The sequence below is a fragment of the Epargyreus clarus genome, unplaced genomic scaffold, assembly GCF_041222505.1.
Source record: "Epargyreus clarus isolate Ecla_fem2 unplaced genomic scaffold, WU_Ecla_fem_2.2 ptg000003l, whole genome shotgun sequence".
Taxonomy (NCBI): domain Eukaryota; kingdom Metazoa; phylum Arthropoda; class Insecta; order Lepidoptera; family Hesperiidae; genus Epargyreus; species Epargyreus clarus.
Window position 1 is genome coordinate 15412290 of NW_027332211.1, and position 21261 is coordinate 15433550.

At 36.1% G+C, this 21261-nt stretch overlaps 1 protein-coding gene across 2 annotated transcripts in view; it reads left to right on the top strand.

Moving 5' to 3' along the window:
- Positions 1-21261, top strand: part of LOC140755238 (uncharacterized) — a 202713-nt gene that overhangs the window by 83274 nt on the left and 98178 nt on the right. Inside the window, exon 3 of one of the 2 annotated variants that reach the window (XM_073090471.1) lies at positions 11796-11927. The exons of the other annotated variant lie outside the window; for it this stretch is intronic. Within the exon in view, the coding sequence (XP_072946572.1) occupies positions 11796-11927 (132 nt within the window). The remainder of the gene's footprint in view (positions 1-11795; positions 11928-21261) is intronic. 2 annotated transcript variants of the gene reach the window in all.

A 21261-nucleotide genomic window follows, 5' to 3' on the forward strand; every position in this document is an offset into this window, starting at 1 on the left:
TTGCGGTGCAGCGGCGGGTGTGGCGAGGTCGCGAACTCGCTAGTATATTGCAGCCAATCGTCAAGTGCACGAAAGCCCTTAAAACTGATTAAACAACTTGATGTATTGTTCACATATCTTCATGGTAACATAATTGAAGTATTGTGTTTTATTTTTACGAACACGTGTAGGTAGGTATTTATTTACTTGTATTTTCTTATTTATTTGTATTTCAATCGATTAATTACGCTTATTCAAATGCATTAGATCTGCACTAATGCGTAACACGTTGAGCGTGGCGAACTGAGGGATTGCGTAAATTGTATTGTTTACCTTTGATTTCAATTAAATGTTTATTAAGCACGCGTAATTTACGCACGCAAAATGTCTTCCAGTTGACGATAGTGATTCACTTACACAATTAATACAAGAAAATAGAAAATTGGATTGATTGATCATTAATAACCGACGTCAGTCGTCACAACGGTCGAATTATAGCGTAAAGTGGCCTCCGAAGAAAAGAAAAATTTGCCACAAACATTACCACATCATCAATTATCACGTCAAAATAATAAAATAATTTACATAGTTAAATTATACTAAGATAACTTTTAAAAGTATATACTCGTATAATGTATTAGTGTATTTTTCTCGAATCCCTTCAGTAGGTACTAACGGAATTCATAAATAGTTTATTTTTAACAGAACCGGTTGTGATATATCTTCCAAAGCTTTTAGCGTTTTCGTTGACAACACATCGCGAAAACATATACACATGTGTGCCTGTTTTGCTTCACTAACGCGGAAGTTTTTCGCGTGAATTATTCATAAACACTATGTATCGGCGAATTTAAATTTAAAACGAATGGCGTACGTTTATAAACAAACAAATTTTCCGACGAGTATGATGATGATTTTTTTCTGTTGCCACACCTGCGACTTAATTAGTAGGTGTGTAGGTATATTTTAGGTCGATCTTGTGGTGTTTTATATGTACTCGTACTAAGTTTCCATTTATAGTTTTGCTACTGAACCGGGTTGTACGGTGCACATGGACGGCTTTTTTTCCCATGTATAACCCTAAACATATTAAGGTAAAAAGTGATGTCAATAAGTATGTTATTATAATCGATACAGGTTAAACTCTTGCACCCACAGAGATATGAGACAGGTTCTCTTTTATATTTTAGTTCCGTCAAATAAGCACGTAGCCATATAAAGTTATTAATTGTAAGATAGATTCAGGGTTTTAACAAATATCAGTCTATAATCTAACGATACCATTGGATAATGGTCTTTACCCAAATTTACATACACTTTACAAAATATGACTTTTCTGGGAATGCATTAAAAATAAACAACAACACAACGACGTCATTTATATGGGTTGAAACAACTCGGTTCTTCAAAATGTGAACGTAAATAAATAATAGTTCAAACTTGTACCTACAATAAAGTTAAGCGTAAATCTGAGCCGTTGACCGCATTGACCAGATGTTTACAACACTGAAAACAAGAATCGCTTCGTACAACTTGTAAACAACCATTTCTAATAAGTAGGTAATATATTGTTTCTATAAAATGAAATACGCAATAGGTGTACTGTTGGTGATTATATTCAAAATATTGCGTGTTAAATATTTATTGAAGATTTGTGTCACGTTTATTTACATAGTGCATATTCTAAACCCGAGACGGTAGATTATTTCAAACACAGTAATCTATTGTTTTCACGGTAACAAATTACAATACAACGAAATGACCTCTACATAACAAATGTTGCGTCTTTTGTGGAATTAGTATCGCGGCGAACGTGATACCGAAATAAAGGGCGATTGTTCACTATTATTTACCACTTCTTGGTCCACGGCCTTAACAATAATCCATACATCTGGCCGTAATACAAATTTGATCCTAATGAGGCGATAATATGGTTCGCAGTTGAATACGAGCCGGTTATCGGCGGTATCGCTGTGCGCACGCGCCGCTAACGACCGTTTGTATGATTTACAGCGCACTCCTTTGAAGGGTACCATTGTTGGTTTAACAGTTCAGGCTCCGCTCACAATCGCATGACGCTTAATCGAATGTTTCCACTATCTCGTATTTGTCGTAGGTAGGTACTCGAATAGTGATATTTCATTTTAAATGGTTTTATGTATTTTATATGCAATTTATTTACCAAGAATGTTGTTATTTATTCTGATTAATAGTAGTTAGTAGTAGTAGTGTACTACTGTTGTCAGGTTTGTGTGGTATTTTTGTATGTTAACTTCTGCGTCACCACCTTTACTCCTATTGGTATCTTATAATGGCAGTATGCAGTTTCCAAATTGTAGTGAAACAGATATAAATAATATAAAAGATTCTATCTTTTTTTCCGGGAACCTTATGATTATTAAAATGATATTTTCGACTGAGTGATATTCTTTCTACTACGAATATAATTTAGTGTGGTAAGGAAGACATACTTTTGTGTGGCGTTCCATCTTAGTCCTCAGGGGTGACACATCTGTAGCCGACCTCAGGTAGGACTCTAATCTTATCGGTACCTTTTGAAGGTTTCCCCCTCGTTACCAAAAAATTAAAAAGGAGCTGATTACAGATGCCCATGAGCGACAGTAGCTACCATCAGGTGGACTGCACGTTAGTTTGCTAATTCTACATTATAAAAAATCGCAATATCAAGGTTGCGTGCTCGGGCTTTGTTGCTAATGCACACACCCTTTTATGTACAGCGCCATGCTTATGTTATCACTTATCAAAGGTCTCGTACACAATTCCTCCAGCTAATGTCTACCGCAGATTGTTGACCGATGTCGTGTATAACATTGCGTTTGATCGCTTGATGGTATTTCACGTTTTCGATCTTTGCCGGTTGCGGCTTGTCGTGTACATACCCTCTGTTGCGGAGTGCCTTATGACAAGCTGCCTAACGCTATCTACACGCTTTTGAATGTTTCGTTACTAAATTGTTGGTACTTTGTGAATTATTGCTCGTTTGTGTAATAGGTTATCATCGGATGAAAAATTGCGGTTGATAGTCTTTTATGAAAGGAAGAATCAGACGATATCGCACCCCATTTCAGCATAAGTGGTTAACTACTACTGCCCATTAATATCTGTATATCACTCTAAATGGAACTATTATCGTACCAACCTCGGTCTTCCACAGATGTGTTGTTGCTCCTGAGGCCTAAGTTGTAATGTCTTTCTTATATCTTTACCTTGCATATTCAAATTAAAACGCAACTGGGCTTGGTAATTCTGTAAAGGAGCAATAATTGTAGCGATAGTGCCTTCGGAATTCAATCACAAAGGGTTTCCCATCGTTATCTATATCTTAATCTTAACGGTGTATATTTTGTCTATTGTCTTACCACGTTTCTAACATATTAACTCCTATGTACCTGCCTATGAACGTGTAGAAAATAGTCTATCCTATTCCTCCTTTTCCTCTTTCAAGTAGGTTGGTGAGTAGGTTGCCTGGCAGAGATCGTTGCGTGACCGATAAGGTTTCTTATTGCATACGATCATATCACACATGTGATACTCGTATAATGAGTGTATAACCATTGTCATCCTTATCATCCCACTCGCTTCCTCGTATCTGAGGGTCGTGACCGCCAAGTATTGTCGTTTCCACATCCAGTTGTTCTATGTCCTTGTTGTTTTTTGAAAGGCAAATAAAATTATCGCCGTCACAATTATCCTTTGCTTTTCTTTCTTACGATAGCTGTCAAGTGCTCGAAGCTATCGGGCTCCCTTCTAGGCAGATTTCTCATTAAGAATAAGCATTAGTTCGATACCCTGTTTACAGCTCATTTAGCTTACAATACACTTAATCAGGTTAACACGTTAATAACCTCTGTTATTATGTATTTGTATACGTACAGCGGGTAACTGATGAATGTAAAGCCATAGGAGTAGACAGAACTGAACCTGTGTAATATAGAAACACTATAATAATTTCGTTAGGAAACAAATCGTAACACTTGTATAACGTGGTGATGAATAGCCGAGTTAATTCGGTTCTTTGTTAAATAAGCCTTTTGTTAACACGTTATCCGACAAATACAATTTTCCGCATTAGAGGAAATCAACTATGATACATTGTATTGAATGTCTTCCGTGTTCATTTGCCGTGTCAAAGCGAACTTAATGAGATGTGAAATTAACGTGTTAGTGTTATTTCGCTATCTTACTACTGGCTTCGTGTAATAAATGTAGTTTTTGTCCTGTCTTGTCTGTACTGTTTAAATATATTCAAAATAAAATCTGTGCGTATTGAAACTATGCAGTTGAATTATTTTTTATCTTATGCGTCGAAATCACATAAACAAGATTCGTTTTTAAATTGAACTGGGGAAACGGCAATTATTTTTTAATGTTACATAGACATTTTAAGTTTATTTAGGGTGAATGCTGGATGATATTTGCAACAAATACCACGCTACGTCCAAATTTCGCAATACTTTTAAATCACAAATATCTCAACGAATATTATTCATCTCCCCACCAGCAATCAATTGCTTACACGACACACATTCGACGGAACAGCATTGCCAAACAAATTATCAAATATAAACGGTAATGAAATGTCAGGCCAAGAGGTCCACTCCAATTATCGTTAAACAATGAGGGGTGCACCTCATTCAACAGCTGCGAATCGGCTTATGTCCGCTTTCCAAAAAAATTTCGTTGATTACAAAAATTCTGTCAATTGACTACATGATATTATAAAGAAGTTTTAAGACCATTGTAACCCGATATAGCTTTGTTTTTAATAAGCTAAAAGTAGCAAACTAACATTGATAGATGACTAACATAGACTACACGTTGGTCTGTTACAGCTGTCCATTTAAACTCATTTTAATTTGGGCCTTAATCCACCATACATGTTACGAGCCCATCAGATGCAAAGCCAATCTGTATAAAATGCTACGTTGACAAGTATGTTAATTCAAGCATTTGCATGTTATATGCCTACCTAAGTACATGCCTTTATTTTGATGTAGTGATCATCGTCAGTCTTAATACGATTTAAATTGTCAAATGAGGATAAACCCTCCCACAATAAATCGGAACGTCGGCAAGTAGCCGAGGAAGCCAATTCTGTTCTAAATCACGTAACACACCGCCCAGTTTGATATCTTGCCAGATTGTACCAAATTCCAATGAAACTTGAAATTCGCCGGTTTTAATAATAACCGATAATTTCGCGACGCATTTCTGTGTTGACATTCGAGTGTTCGCGTGAGAAAGTCTTGTGAATTTTGGCGGTCTGTTGCAAAAGTATTTAACACGAGTCCATTGACTGATAACTGTATTACGTTGATACTTGGGTATCAATGTAATTTTATATACTTTATTTTAATATATTTTTGTATAATTATTTAATGGTAGCGATTATTAATGTCGGCCGCCCGCGTTGCTATCTCTAAGGACAATTCTGAAACGCCTTGTGATGGAAGACCACTGCAACTCTTAAATCTGATGTTACAGCTCAGAAATAAGTGTGGTTTTAGCGCCACTATTATTAAAACACAAAGGGTTCTATTATTTAATTTCGATATACATTCTTAATTGAGTTCTAGGGGAAAAAATATACTTTAAATTTTCTATTAGGAACATAAATGCAACTAAACTACGTGGACAATATAAAACCAATATACAATATTGTATTATAATAAAATGAATTGCCAATATTGCTGACATTGAAACAAAACGCTGGGAATTACTGTACAAATCGAAACAGAAAACTTATAGTAAATTGCGAAGCAAAACAACAACATGCCCGACGTAAAACAATCGGAATTGTTCGATATAATCGTAAAGACCACGGCTTTCCAATTGCTTTGCAATAATGGTATCGTTATGCCACCAGTAACATAAACCCACGGTAAGTCTAGAAGTTATTGAACGTTGGCAATGATCTTAGCGGTTGCTGAAACAGCTGTTTTGATGGTCGTAAAATTGAACGAGGATCGTTGGGGCTTGTCAAATTTGATTAAAATTACAACTGCTGTTTCAATGTTCTTTACTTCTAATGTTATGGGCGTTGGGTCTATCACGCAAACTGACAAAAATCATGTCTAGGTTTTAGTTGCGATTTGTAGCTATCTATGCCAGCAGCAGTGATGTGTTTGGTTTCACCTTGGATATCTGATAACATTTATTGTTTTCATGATTATCATAAAAAAAGTAAAATGTAGCTGTACCCGAACTGTAACTACAGGATGCTTATTACAAAGGCTACGCCCTCTGTCCAACTGTCACAGAGCTCTATTTCTAAAATCAATACAGCCACTTGTTTACACAGCTCGTATCGCTATAGGCGCTATGACAACATATACTAAAAATAAAAGGATTGAGCTGTGTTGACTCACATGTGGCCAATTATTAGAATGTACATACTAGAATCCCTAACTTAATATTAATTCGAAGCAATACAGGTTTGATGTAAAATTAAACTCTTCGACTCCAAATAGGTATGTAGGAAGTTTTAATTCCGACCTCTTGGCCTATCTAATTAACAATTGCGACATTATTGGACCTTGCCAACAATTTCAATGTCAACGTTAAAAAACGCATTAATTTACATACATTCATTGCTCAGGCGACGTCCGTAGTTCTATCGGAGGTAATGTAACTATTATTAATTACAAAAACATTAGCTTCGATAGCGTCACCATAAAAAATGACCTCAGTAACAACAACAGTGTTTGCCGTGAGTTTCCTGGCAAAGGTGGTATGGCTCGAGCTTTATGGTGCGATGGCGTGACAGCACGAACCATGGCAAGTCCTCGTTTGCGTCGTTTGCGCCAATGACTCATAGACCATCCAGTCCTGACTAATAGGTACTGGCGTGGTTGTTTGTATTGATGTACATATGTTAATCTTTCTTTAATCCCCAATAGTTTGAAATACAAAAAAGTAGACGATTGTCGTCGTCCACGTGATATTTGCCTAACTTTGGGCACCTTTAAAGCAATATCAAGGTATCATTTGTTCTTGAAAATATCTTCAGGATATAACTGCCATACTGGAACCTACCTATGAGAGCTTAATTCATTTAAACTATGCAGTCAACGCACATGAGCAGAATTTTAGTATAATTTATTTAATTACTTTTCGAGACGCTAAATTTATCTATTTTAATGTGAGTGTGGATGACACGCACACCCACACTATTGCCATTGTGTGTGCTAATAAAAACTTGATAAATGGCAACGCCGACTCCATGGGCGTTGAACTACAATATTGCTACAGTGTTCTAGCAAAGGTCGCTCGCTGATCGTACTGATAAATTGCATTCTCTATTTACAAGCGATGTAATTAAATTTTGTAATTATAGACGGTGCAGTTTGACTTTCCTAACCTTGGCCGGTGACCTTGTGGTCGTGGTCGCCGGAACTCGAAAATTTACGACTCCCAAAATTAATTTCATATTCGGAGTGTTATGAGAGATATTTTGGAACGTTCGAAGTCTAGACTTCATAGTTTTCGTATTCGTTCAACCACTGAAGCTGTTTGTGCTACTTTGTTTTTCTTTGAAAGCAAAGATGAATAGATTGGCGCATAGAGCTTTACTTCTTGCTGCTAACTTATCAGGAAAAGTAGCAAGTCGCTTGGAAATTCTACAAAACAAGTCTTAAGGGAATTAATTTAAAACTGATAAAAATATGTAAAAACAATATACTGAACCACACGCCACACTGATCTATGAAGGAACTCGACGTAGTTTTTTTACTCTACATCTGTCATTAAGTTACACATTTCACGGACACGACATTTCAGTTGACAACTGACATAAAATGAATAATTGTAACAGCTGATAATAATTAAAGCTTAAATGTACTTAAGTATGTACTCAATAAATTGCGAAACAAATAGGTAGTAATTGTAACAACGGATAATTAAAAGCTTAAAAGTAATGTACTTAACATTACAAAATGGCGCTGAACAGATTAAGCGTTTATTTCATTTTCAAGTATAAAGATGTTATTTTTGCAATATAATTATGGACTGTACATTTTGCGGAGTTTTTCAGTTAGTCGTCATGAATACCATCTTTAATCTACTTCAGTTATATTTTTTGTGCTAATTATCAAATTAACTGTTACCAAGATACTAACGCCACTATTATATATTGCAGGGTCGTTTATCTTGAAAGTGGTACAACCCTTTAAGGTTCGATTCCAAAGGTACCACAGTCACATCTATTTATGCCTTAAAACAACAGTGTTAAGCGCTGCTATGTTCCCGTTTAAAAGCTGTGGTAAGGGATACTTATCCGAAGTATTCTAATTTAGTCTTCAGATTAGCAACGCATTTTATGTAGAAGTGATTGATACAGGGGTAGCCAACATTATACCTATTATTTATTTAACAACGAATCGTGATTTAGTTTCTTAATTTGTAAATTTCGTTTTCATCCTTTAAGCTTTTGTACTGTTGAAACGAAAAAAAAAAGCCTATTAATCTGCCACTATTGAAGGAGTTTTAAAAATTGCATGCACGTAATGTTCGAGGGCGTGCATGCTAGGCATGCATGCACGGCACCGGTCACCGCGACAGAAATAGCGGGATTATCGGAATAAGTGCGCTTTTCACGGATATTTCCTTCTGCGCATTCAAATGTTAATAGCGGAGACCTTTTGTAGTATGCAAACGAGGTGCTATTCTCTCCTTGGTTGATGCACGTGATATGATGGTGGGTTGTATATGTCTATGTATGTTTTGTATGAGTAAAGATATACATAAGTATGAAAGGCGCATATTCCAACATAAAAAAACCCGGTATGTTTTTGTCAACCAACCGTCATTTAGGGTCCTACACGTTTCATAATGGAAATGTAGAGTGGTTCTGAAAAACTTTACCTACTTATTAAATTTATGGGGAATTTAATATTGTATTCATTAATAAAATTCAGTCAGTGATAAGGGTTGTTCAACCTTAACATTTTTTTATTTATTTTCAACACAACGTTTGCTGGGTCAGCTAGTTTAAATATAAATCACTGGTAAATTCAATAACAAATAAGAATATGTATTCTTTACGGTTATTTTAAAGTACTCTTATAATTTATTCGGACTTCATTAATCCCTCAATGGCATAAGTTATTCTTATACCAGTCAATATCTATTTTGTGATTCACTACTTATTTACAAATATGTCTTAAAATAACTTGACATTTGCATTAATCTCACGATTATATTTTTATGACGCAATCAGAATATTTCGAATCTCTTAATATACATACATTAAACACAATGTCATTGGTCATTTCGTAATGTGTGGCATTGTGAGATAACTCTATAAGATTCGTAATTGAATATTATTCTTTTGCTTTCATCTAGGACTTTGTTCATTTTTGAGACAAAATAAATAAGTCAGAACTTAAGCGTACTCGTGCAGTGCATAAAATTGGCACATGAAAAACTTGATAGTTTGTATTTATATACAACAACTCTGTACTGGCATTATTTAATCGCAAAGTAGTGCTAGCTCTCTTTCTAAAAGTTTAGAAACAATTAGTAAACGCACATATAAGATTACGAAAGACGGAAAGAAACGATCTTGTATTGACTCTCCGTCCGTTGTTCCAAACGTACCGTTAGATGAACATTGTGCGAAATTGGAATGATCGTTCCGCAAAACGAGACATAGGTGCACTAGAACAATCCCTTTGTTCTAGTATTATGTGTATCAAGTTGATCCAACAATAGTAAACTGGGACCGTGGTTGCTGTTATCGTTAACCTCCTTTGTCGCCGTCCAAACTTCCGCCAAATGCGCGACCTCACGCCTCGTGACGTCATCGCACGCACCTCCGCATGCATACCTACCACTTTACACAAATTAAGAATCGCGGAAATTTGTGTTTTATATCGTTTCCGAGACCGTTAAGATAAATCCACCGCAATGGCGCATTCAACTTTGACTTTGCGGAACTCGACTATTGTACGCTTATGTGAAAACAATACGAAAGTCATAATTTAATTAACTTTTAATAACAACGCTTTGTATATGTAATAAAGTACTGTGTCAGCTTTTATTTCCACATCTTAATTTCGATCGAGAAATTTCTTTACAACTATCAGCCGCGCAAACCTTATTAAGGTGAAATGCGCAATAAGGAAACGTGGTTCCATATGTAATTGTTCAATTTGTGTACGGAAACGTGTTGGGTGTAATTTCATTAGCTTTGTAATTTGTTTGGGTTATTAACAAGTGCAAAAATATCCGGATTCCTGTTTCACTATAATAGTCTTTACAAGTGATTATTAACCTAGATTAAAATAATAATTAGCGATATAACTTTTTCCATCGTAACACGACAGTGATTGATCACAAAATTATACGAGAAAAACAACTACATAATTGATATTCATAGATGTGAAGTGAAGTTAGCTGAGAGCCTTTTTTATTAGTCGCGTGACTGTGAGTGTTGTTTACAACGCCACAGACAGCCTGGTGCCAAAATGGAGTAATTAGTTGAATGTACAGAAAATTTATAGTAACGACATGGAATATGTAATAACGTTATTACCTTATCTTACGAGATTTAAGGGCAACTTAGTTAGCCCTTCGAAAGCTACGTTCATGATATTACAGGGTGAAAAGTATTCTTAGTATGAAATTTGGAACATAATTATGTTCAATACAAATAATTTATTGGTAACAAATTAAGGCACAAAATTGTGCATCATGTACTATCTACTTATACAGTAAAATCGATCGAAATAGAAGGAAACGAGAATTACTGTAATTGTTGTAATTTGCTATTTCGATAATAGCTTGATGGCGACGGCACGGCTGAGTAGGCAGTCACTATTCAACTCGGTTCCATTCATACACTTCATACACGGTCTCCGTGCGACATATTTCTAGTTCGTTGACGTGATGTGACGCGGCCACTCTGCTAATTACTCGTCTCTCGCCCACTCCGCCTGCGTGACTGATCCTCGCCGGCTTCCTCCCATGCTCTTCGACGTCCTCGCCTCTGATTGGCATCTCAATGCCCCTTATCATCATTCACTGTAACTATTCGCTAGAACACGCTGATTTATATCATCTTTCCGACGCAAATCACTACGTACAAGTGGAACAGTCTTTGTTCTCAACGCTGTGTTATTTTAATTAGGTCTGTGATCGTATCAGAAATGGACTTCGTCCAAGAAAATGTGTATCGCTCAAGATGAATCAGTTTTTAATTGTCTTCAGGAGAACACGGACATCTCTGAATTAACGTCACGTTACCAACTGCATGATAGGGCTGTTACCTAACTCATTATCCTCGAAAATACATGCTTGCTTGTGTTATTTTTTTTTTTTCATATTTTTAACTGACACCCTCGATGCCTTGCCACTAACTGAACATCACCGCTTATGTATATCTTCACCCCGCTGAGAATGTTCTGCTTCGCTCGGCTGTTTGATAGTACCTAACATCTAATTCTTAAATCTAACCGAATGGTAAACTTAACAAACGAACTCGATTAAAACTTGGCGGGATATTTCATAACGTCCGTAAATATTGATGTTAGCGCACTAATGATAAGATAACTCAATTTAGTAACATTAGACTAGCATAACGATAGTATCAATACTAGTTCACTTCGAGTCGGCTTATCTGCTCCAATGTTTTTTATCTATCGTTAGAGTAACATTTATCATTTGGCACATCGGCTTTATGACTTCCGCGTATGGAATTTTTTGCAAGCGTTATGTACATGGAGCAGGTAGGTCGGTGTGGGTGTACGATTGGCGCTCGTCGCTAGGGCTGTGGTGACGTGGTGGTGTGTCGGCAGCATCAGCGGGCTGGCGCTGGCACTTGGCGGCAGCGGCGGGGGCAGCCCTACGGCGGTGGCAGAGGCGCGCGACTCGACCGCCACCTCGCGCGCGCCCTCCCCGCCGCCCTCCGAGAGGCAACAGCACACCAGGTAGACGCGCCACGCGGAGTTTGGCTTCATTGGTTATGGTTGTTTTTTGCTCTCTTTACAGCGAATGCTAGCTTTCCTCTTCTATCGCTGCCCGAGTATTTCCCCTGTATGTTGGTTACCCCCACACCAGTATTGTCTATTCATGTTGTTGTATTATTTTATTGATGACCCCCTCGAACTCAAAGTTGTTAATTAATATCACCCCCATAGCCTCCACATAGTGATTCTATCGATCGCCTACATCTATTTGCAAGTCCCCTTATGTCAATTTACATTATCTCTTACTACAAACAAACCGTTCTATCAAGTACCTTTAGCAAATCACTATTAAAGCTAGCATTTAATATCTTCCGAAATGTTCAGGTGTTGGTGGCTACTTCATGTGGGCTTCGGTTGTTCGGTTGTTCATTTCTGTTATCTAAATAAACACTATGTTGTCAAGGATCCAGTAGTTTTTTTTTTTTACTTTTGTGCATGCTTGCCTGTGAAGTGTTTATTTTTGTTCTGTTTGTTTTGGTGGTAGTAGAGTATTTATTTGATTTATTTTCGTCCTGCGATTTACTTTTGTAATGTTAGTTTGTGTCTGTTTACATAAAATGTTCTACCTGTTTCTGTACCTATTCGTATGTAAATTGTTGTTGTAGAGTTGATGATGTTACATAAAGGTGGTCATTATTTGTATTAGCATACTAATTGGCTTGTGTTGTTGGACGGATAAAGGATAACATGTATAAATAATTCATCGCGGGGATCGTGTGTAATTATCGCTTAATGGCCGCAATGTCAATGTCATTCAAAGTAATGCGAGATGGAACCACGCGGTCATTTCCCCAAATAAAGCTCTAATGAGCGTTGTTAGCGTCGCTCATAATGCGTCGATGACGCGATCGTCATGCGAATCGAAAAGCCTCTTAAACTCGACTCGCAATAACAACATACGATTATAATTAGCGAATCAAGTCGATTAGCATTTTTTTCTGGATTTGCGACTGCCGTATTCGGTAGCGTAGCCATACTAATAAGGCTCTATTTGGCGACTAATAAGTAGCCAATAATGTCACATGTTTCACTGAGTGTATGTTGTGACTCATAATACAAAATTAAATCGTATATAATTGCACGAAGTTAAAAGCATTTATATTGAAAATGAGCAAAATTACCGACTTCGTAAATTTGTTAAAATATTTGCAGAAGTATATATGAATGGGAGTCAAATTAGTTTTAAAAATTTGCCGTACCTACTTCCAAACACGCAGTAACTAAATCCAGATACGAAGTAACTAATATTTTTTATAAAACATTCAACAATATCACTCTGGCATGTCTCTTGTACACGTGTCACACATTGGGTGGGTGTGACGGTTGCAAACAAGTTGTAAACAAGCCAAAGATGGGAACAGTTTTATGGCTTTGCACATGAAGTATAACTTGATACTTAGAATTCCAAAAAATCTGAATGTAAGTAAATAATATTTTTAAAATTCAATGTAGTTTAGAAACAGTTACGTTTCGGTAGAAGGGTACGGATGCTCGCTGACTTAAATAATGAGGCTACTACTACCTTAGTTGCCAGGAGGAGCAACGCATCTGTGATCGGCTTCAGATAGAACCTCTGTTATAAATAGAGTGACAGTTGTCCATGTGGGGGAATTATCACTTACTGGGGGGACTTCTTTTCCGTTTCTAACTTTAATCTTATAAAATATTAAATGTGCAAAAAAGTGCTTTTTAAGCAACTCAAAGACACTATGTACACTACAAAGCACACGTATGGAGTTTCTTGCGCCGCTTCTTCTCCATAGCGAAATACCTTCCGAAGCGGTGGTAGTTTGTTGACTTTCAAAAAGTATTCTATATGAATCAATTTTGAATAAATGAGATTTGAATTTGAATTTGAATATGACTTAACTTTTAAATATATTTAATTGGTAACTTCAATCAATTGTAGAGATTTACGTCTAATATATTCAAATGTCTAATGAAAAAATTGAAGCGCAGACTATTTTATGATGTTAGCTTTTGCAATTTTATCTACCGTTAGTTTTTATAACCGGTAGTTTAAAATGATGATCTAACTCGCTGTCGCTTTATAATTTAATTTGATTAAATTATTAGATGCATCGAAGTGTATGTTGACACGTCGAAGACTTAGACAAGCATTTATTTCAAGTAAAGATTTAATTATTTTAATGGTGCAATTATATCTCCTATGTACTATAATTATGTAGTTTATTAGAATGAGGCAAGACTGTTTTAAAATAAAGACCTGTCAAGTTGTGCGTGTCATTGTAGTACGAAGGACAATCGTCCAATGCTCTTTCGTATTATCTTGTGGTACTGTTCCATTTCTACGATATTTAATGCCTTGAATTGAAAAAAGCACAATATAAAGAGTATGCCTTGACATATTACATGAAACGATTTCAACATTTTTTATTATCAAATTATTTAAATAAGGGTGAGGCTAGCAAATCGAATGTACCTTCGGAAAATCTCATGTATACCTAAATCAATTTATGCTTGCTGCGAACATAAATTATTTAACATATATAAGATTATAATCAACTGGCGACTTCGTCCACATAGACTGTAGTCACATAGCACATCTATTGTCCTTCCCTGCCTAAGTACATAAACTGTTTTTTGTAGTTTAAATAATATAAATAACAATAAGTAATATAAATAACTTAACAGAAAAGTAAAGAATATCAATCAGTCTGTCATCGGTTATGTCATTTATATTATCTGAAAATCCACTGCAGAGACTACACAAAACAAGACCCTATTTAATATAATTAAAGCCTTGAAATGCGAGCTCACCTTATGTTAGTACATTTTAGTTTTGTTATCTTTTATGTCTTATTTATACTTCTAATTCAATACGACAAGTCATCCGAAGACGAATATATTAAAACTAATAATTACATTTAATACTAACATTAATGATGACAGTTTGATGTAAATGTCGCTTATGCAAAAGCAAGTAGGTATTACAGTAAATAAAAAATAAGGCGGAACGAAATTATTGACCAATAAACAATTTAGCTTTTTGCTTATGATTTAGAGAAATATTTTAGATGTTTATATGGATTTTGTAAACGATCGAAATTCTCATTGCTAATTTTTCGTTTATCGTAATATAAATTATATTCATAGTCAAATCTATACTTAGTTTTCAAATGAAAATTTAAGTAGGGTATAGATTAAATTCTGTCAATTGTTACAAAAAAGTTTGGACGTGACTTTAGATTAGTACCTACAAAATCAAAATGTATTTTTATTTTCTACTTTCATTTCCCGTTAATATAAATATAATAAAGCGTTTTTCCTCAAGAATAAGCAAATCACAAGTAAATCACAAATTATTTTATCGTTTTCGGACCGCTTCGCAGCCACCCAAAACAAAACAGAACTTTCGAATCGCCATTTTTTCGAATCACGCGCACAACCACGCGGGCAACAAGAGCTAAGCTGGGGCTTACGTCACGTACCAAAAATAGACGTCGACTGTCAATGGGGAGTTATTGTGGTTTTTTTGGGCAGGTTGTTGACTCGGAACGTTTGGATGTCACGGCAAGGATATGGTGTGTTCGTGTGTTGACGTGTGGGCGGAGTGAAACGGTCCAGCCTAGAGTGGGGGTCACTTTACAGACACGGTGTTTGTTTATTCGTGTCTGTCTATGTTGTGTTTGGCGTACAAAATTTTGATTGTAAACAATAAATGTTTTTGTAAATTAAACGGTTTCAAATTTTCTGAAGTTCTCATACTACAAATAGGTTATATTATTGTGGCAATATAGAAATTATTTCAGATAAGGAGCGTTAGGTGGGCTGTATTTATAAGCCAAAAATTTACTTAATTAGAAAATGAGAACGCGAGTCGTAAATTATTAATAGGTTGAAATAATGTATAATTTTGTAGCACGCGTCTATTTATGATAATTTTATTATTTCTCTTAAGAAATACTTGCCCACACTACGACATTTATAAGATTTTATCGGCTAAATTCGTGTATTGGTGGCGTGTGGGCGATGTAAAGTTCAAAGCTTCTATTCAAATAGCCGTGTAACAGTTGCCTTTATATTAACGTATACTTTGAATGGATATTTTTATATAGTCCATTTAAGCAAATGTTTCTTGTTCCACTCTTCAAACGTGTTTAGATTTATTTTTAGGTATACGAGTAGGTATGGATTCGTAACAAATTTGTTAGATTTATTGTTTTCGTTCTAGTTGGCTATTTTATTCAACGTGTGGGTTGTTATTACGAAAACGAAATTTTATAAAAAGTTATTACGCAAAATAAATATCCATAATTGACGCTTATCTCTCTACAGAATACAATTTTGAAGAAGAGTTAGATGGATAAACATTTGATACCATAAATAACCAACCCGTGACATTCAATTTTGAAAGCTTCCTTAAATGTCTTTGTGTGTAGGAAATTATGTTATGGTGCTAGGTATAGAAGGTCTGCTTTAGACGCGATTCTGCCACTAAAATGGAGTACATCGTGTCAGTCTTTCATACCCTTCAAACAACAACAAAAAACAAGACAGCGTTTTAAACTTATATGCCATTGTTATAAGGCAGAAGCAGCGGTGGTGCCGCCGCTATGGAACCACAAAGGGTACTTATTTCATTTTCTGATAACATAAGAACTAATCTAACGTTTTAAAATAATTTGTGCCAATCTAAGATAGAATAATTACACGAAACAAGTGTGCCAAGGGTCATGCCGGTAGGTTTAGCACCCGGAGCGGTCACGTGCCCGCCAATTACAAATGTGCCGATTTAACATCAAGACCGACCAGTTTATACATTGAGCGGTGAATGGTAATTAATGCCCGCCGCGGTTAGAAGGACGTGTGTGTGTGCGTGTGGCAATTGGTTAGATTTATAGATTAACTTGTCCATGTTATTACGTATCGATTTCAGATTACGTTATCGTCGGCTAGCGCGGCGTACGTTGGTGCATAACGAAACGGTTGGTTTTTTTTTTCTGATGTGGCAGTTTTAAATTGTTGACTAGGCAGGTTAGAATTGACAAAAGTCCTTTATTAGTGCTCGCCTGTGTATAAAAGGAACTCCTGTAAAAAGGTCAAAAATTTCAGACCTATCGATTTCATGAAACGCCTGTGGTAATGTATTTAGTAGGTACGTTTTAATTAAAAAAACAATTAATAAAAATATTTACATGCACTATATAGTTATTTAGTATAGTTAATATATAGTCAAAATAGTTATTTCTAATCAGCATTGCAAGGTTGTCTTAAATCTACCTTTACCTTACCTTTGTACCTTTTATTTTTTATAATTACAGGTAGTAGGTACCTATATACTACAATACCTTTTAAATTCCTACATGCTAACAAGCAACTATGTTGTAGATACATAAAAAATCTGTGTAACTACTGTCGGCGCATAGAAATATCTGAAAGGGAATGTATCAAAGGATGTTTTAGGGTTTTCCAAGTGGCAAGTGCTTCGTCGCTACTGCCTATTATTATCAGGGTTGTCAGGTTGTCTGAAAGCTAAAAATGAGAGACTGTAATATGCTTCACGAAATCTATTAAAAATTTCACTACAATAAATTATCACACACACAAACACACAAAAAAATATTCAAGGATCTATCGTCAGAATATTGATCCAAAATCTGTCTGTCTTCATGTCCATAAAATTGTTAACCCAAAAATACCGTCGACTAAAAAAGCAAAATAAAGTAGATTATAGTTTTCATTCATAATTTAATATTTTTTTGGAGCTAAATTCGTAAACTCATAGGTACACATAATATTTATTTCGCAATCGATTCATGATCATGACTACCCAGGGTCATTTTATTAATCTCATCATCAATTACGTATTAAAACATTAACATTTACATGTTCTAAGAATCGCCAACCCTTACCTGGTAAATATCTATTTACAACACACAAACATACTCGTACCTAGGTACTATTCAGGTTGATACGTAAGGGGCGCTCCCTTCGGTTATTGCAGTCCCCACTAAGGGCTCTTAACGTAGGCGCTATATTGTACCGTTTTTTTTTGTTTACGTCTTTAAAGGCTTGATACATAGGTACAACGTAGACATATATCCTGTAATACCCACCCCTAAAAATGCAAAGCTATGACAACAAAAATTATTACCTTAGAGTAGGTACAGTGCTAACGTAGTGGTTTTTAAGTTTTCATTTCAACCTGAGGGGTCGAGATTCGAATCATACGCGAACACCTCTGAAATGTTCAATGTTATATGCTTGTTATAATTATCACATACTTTAATGGCGCACTAAATATTGTAAGGAATATACATTTTACATGCCTGAGAGTTCTTTAAATAAAGAGTTCGCAAAGGTGAAATCTATCAGCCTGAACTTGGCCAGCCTGTTAAACTATGGCCTTAAATCCTCTCGATACACGATATCGACAACAAACCCACAATTCATTTGATTCTACAGTAATTTAATTCAATGGTTCAATTATACAATTTTGTAGCACCATTATTGTCCGTTACATTAAATATACCGTGATACTATAATTAACACAATTATATACCATGATTAAGATACTCCATAAACCCGAGTACATTAATTATACCAACTTGATACAACATTGGACAAGACAGCCGAATGAATAATTACTCGCCTCGTAGATTAACTAAAACTGGCCTGAAAGCGTCCAAGTAATTAACAGTATGTAAACTGTTATATGAACTTCCTAGTTTCTAAGTCATCGTAATCTCGTTTTGTCAAGAACGTTGCGTACCATCCATCACGATCGCACGTTATTAAATTTGCTGAATAACGTACCATTATGTACCTTACAGTGTTGCCATAAACGGTAACTAAGTGTTATTACGATTATCTGATTTGTATTAAAGTTCTTCACTACCAGCGTAGAGGCGATTGACTATAATCGCACAGGAACAAAAATACCCCGCGAAGAAAATTGGTCTTTGGACGTTTTCACCGCTTCCAAAACACAAGGCTAACTTACGCCGCCACTGCCAACAGTGCACATGACCTACGACAAATATACTCAAGGTTTACCTTTTACCGGTAATGATCTACCACAATATACTAGCAGTGAAAATGAACATATTGCATTCAATAGAACACTTATATCGATAGATGTTATCTTCCTCCAACACCTCTTTCAACAACTGTACTCTTGGCAATGAAACGTATACCTAAAGTATGACGGCATAATTGGTACTCGCGCAAACTTATTCAACGTTGGAGTTGCCAATGCTAGCCATCGTTGTGGTCCGTTATGTTCTGCCTAGCAACGTCGACGGGTGGCCGGGTTCGACGCCCGGCGAAAGCCTCTCCGAGTGACCTCAAAGTTTCGCAACTCGCGATTCATCATGTTACAACTGACTGTCAATCAACTAATGCTGTTGCTAGTTCGGCGAGAGTCACTTTTTGCGTTGCGTTGTCATATCTAGGTGCGTTTCGAAAGTATTACAGGCCTTTCGTAACGGGAAAAATTAAGAACGCAGGCAGTGGAGTAGAATGAGCCTTCGTTACATTTTGTTCAGTTGATTGGCAGAAAAAGATCTGTCGACGCTGTGATAAGATCCCAATAACTAGTTAGATAAGTCTTAGATCATATTGAAAGCTTGTTTCACTGTATTTCTCTATGTCGGGCAAAATAATTTCGGGCATTATAATAAGCAAAGTCACCCAGTAGACCTCTTTTAAGTATCTAATACGCCTAACGTTAACGATCCAAGGACAGATTTAATCTCAGTTTATCTCGCCCAGTGGGGCAGAGGAGTATTAGCAGGATTACACCTAAACCCCGCGTAAATACTCGGAAGCCGTGACAACAGAGATTTTGAGGGAGCCCTCGTTTCACGTTAACTTGATTTGGGATCTAACAAACATAGTAAACGACACAGACTTATTAACTTAATAGAGACGAAAACAGTTCCAAACTCAGGTTGTACATTATGATTATATAAAATGTAAATGTAAGACGGATGACATAAGAAAGCGAAACAAAGGAATGACGTAACCGTAGGATGACTATGGAAGCGCCAAGATCCTTGCCCTTAGCAATAACGCATAGAAACATTGACGTCATAACACACGACATTGAAAGCAATCCCGAGTTGTTGTAACCGCAGCCACGGGATGAGCCCAGGCAGCCGACCGTGCAAGGACTCCCGCTGACGTCATCGACATCGACCGTGAACGTTCCACCAGTTTGAACCTTCCAGAAACTGAATAGAGTCCACGCGTACCCACATTGTTCGACTTTCGTTGACGTTTCGGAAATATACGTTCGTATGCGGTTACCTTTATATGATCTTTGTCTTTTCATGCGTCATCATCGGACCAGGACCAGAGAGTTTTAGAGATCAAGAAGGAAACTCAAAAATTTTTGCAACTACATATATAAACTTTTATTTTAAATCGTCGCTCCATTTATGATTGATGAGACTAATAGATTTCCTTGTTACCATTTTTTATATAAATGTCGTAAGAATGGAGCTTTAGTGGTTACTCTGTAGTGGTATTCCGTCCAGAAGATGTTATAATTACGGTGCGTGTAACAAAATTCACTCGAAAATAGTAATTAACTATATTTATGGGGTTGAGGAAGTAGTTAGCTATTGTTGTTGGATTAAACTCCGAAACTTGTACCACTTTGATAAATGTACATTTGCTAATTTTAGATCTGATTCGAATTCCCAATAAAGACCTAAAACAATGACGTTTCGGAATATCCAACCGAAATTACTCACTCCAATTCCAAAAAAACAATGTGTAAAACTTTCGTTTTTTACATTGGATTTTCCAATGCAGTTCCGAGTATTATGACGGTCGCTATCTTCGTCATAGACGTAAGAGAGCTTGTATTGTAAGTCCAAATCCAATTTGAGCGATGAACTAAACTCGATTATTGGATCCTTTATTATGTTTGCGGTACTGTGTTGTAAAACAGACCGCAGCTGTGTAATAACCGCACGATGATGCGGCTAAAGCAGTTGTATTCACCAGATGAAAGTAAGGTGACGTTTTTACGATTATGGGAAAATACAGAGTCTACGTCATCGAATATTATATCGCAATTGTTGTTAAATAATATTTCTGTACTTTGGACTTTTTATGAAATGTACGTAGTAAATAAGTATGTCTATCACTAATAAATTGTCATTATAGCAATGGACTTCTGAATCACCCCTTAAATAAGAGTAGTCAGATTTAAAATGGGTCGCAGCTAACCTCGTATCCCTTAGTCAGTATGTTATATCCATATGTCTGTTAACGCTTTTTCTGTTCACGAATGAGACTAAAAAAAAAATACCGAAATTAC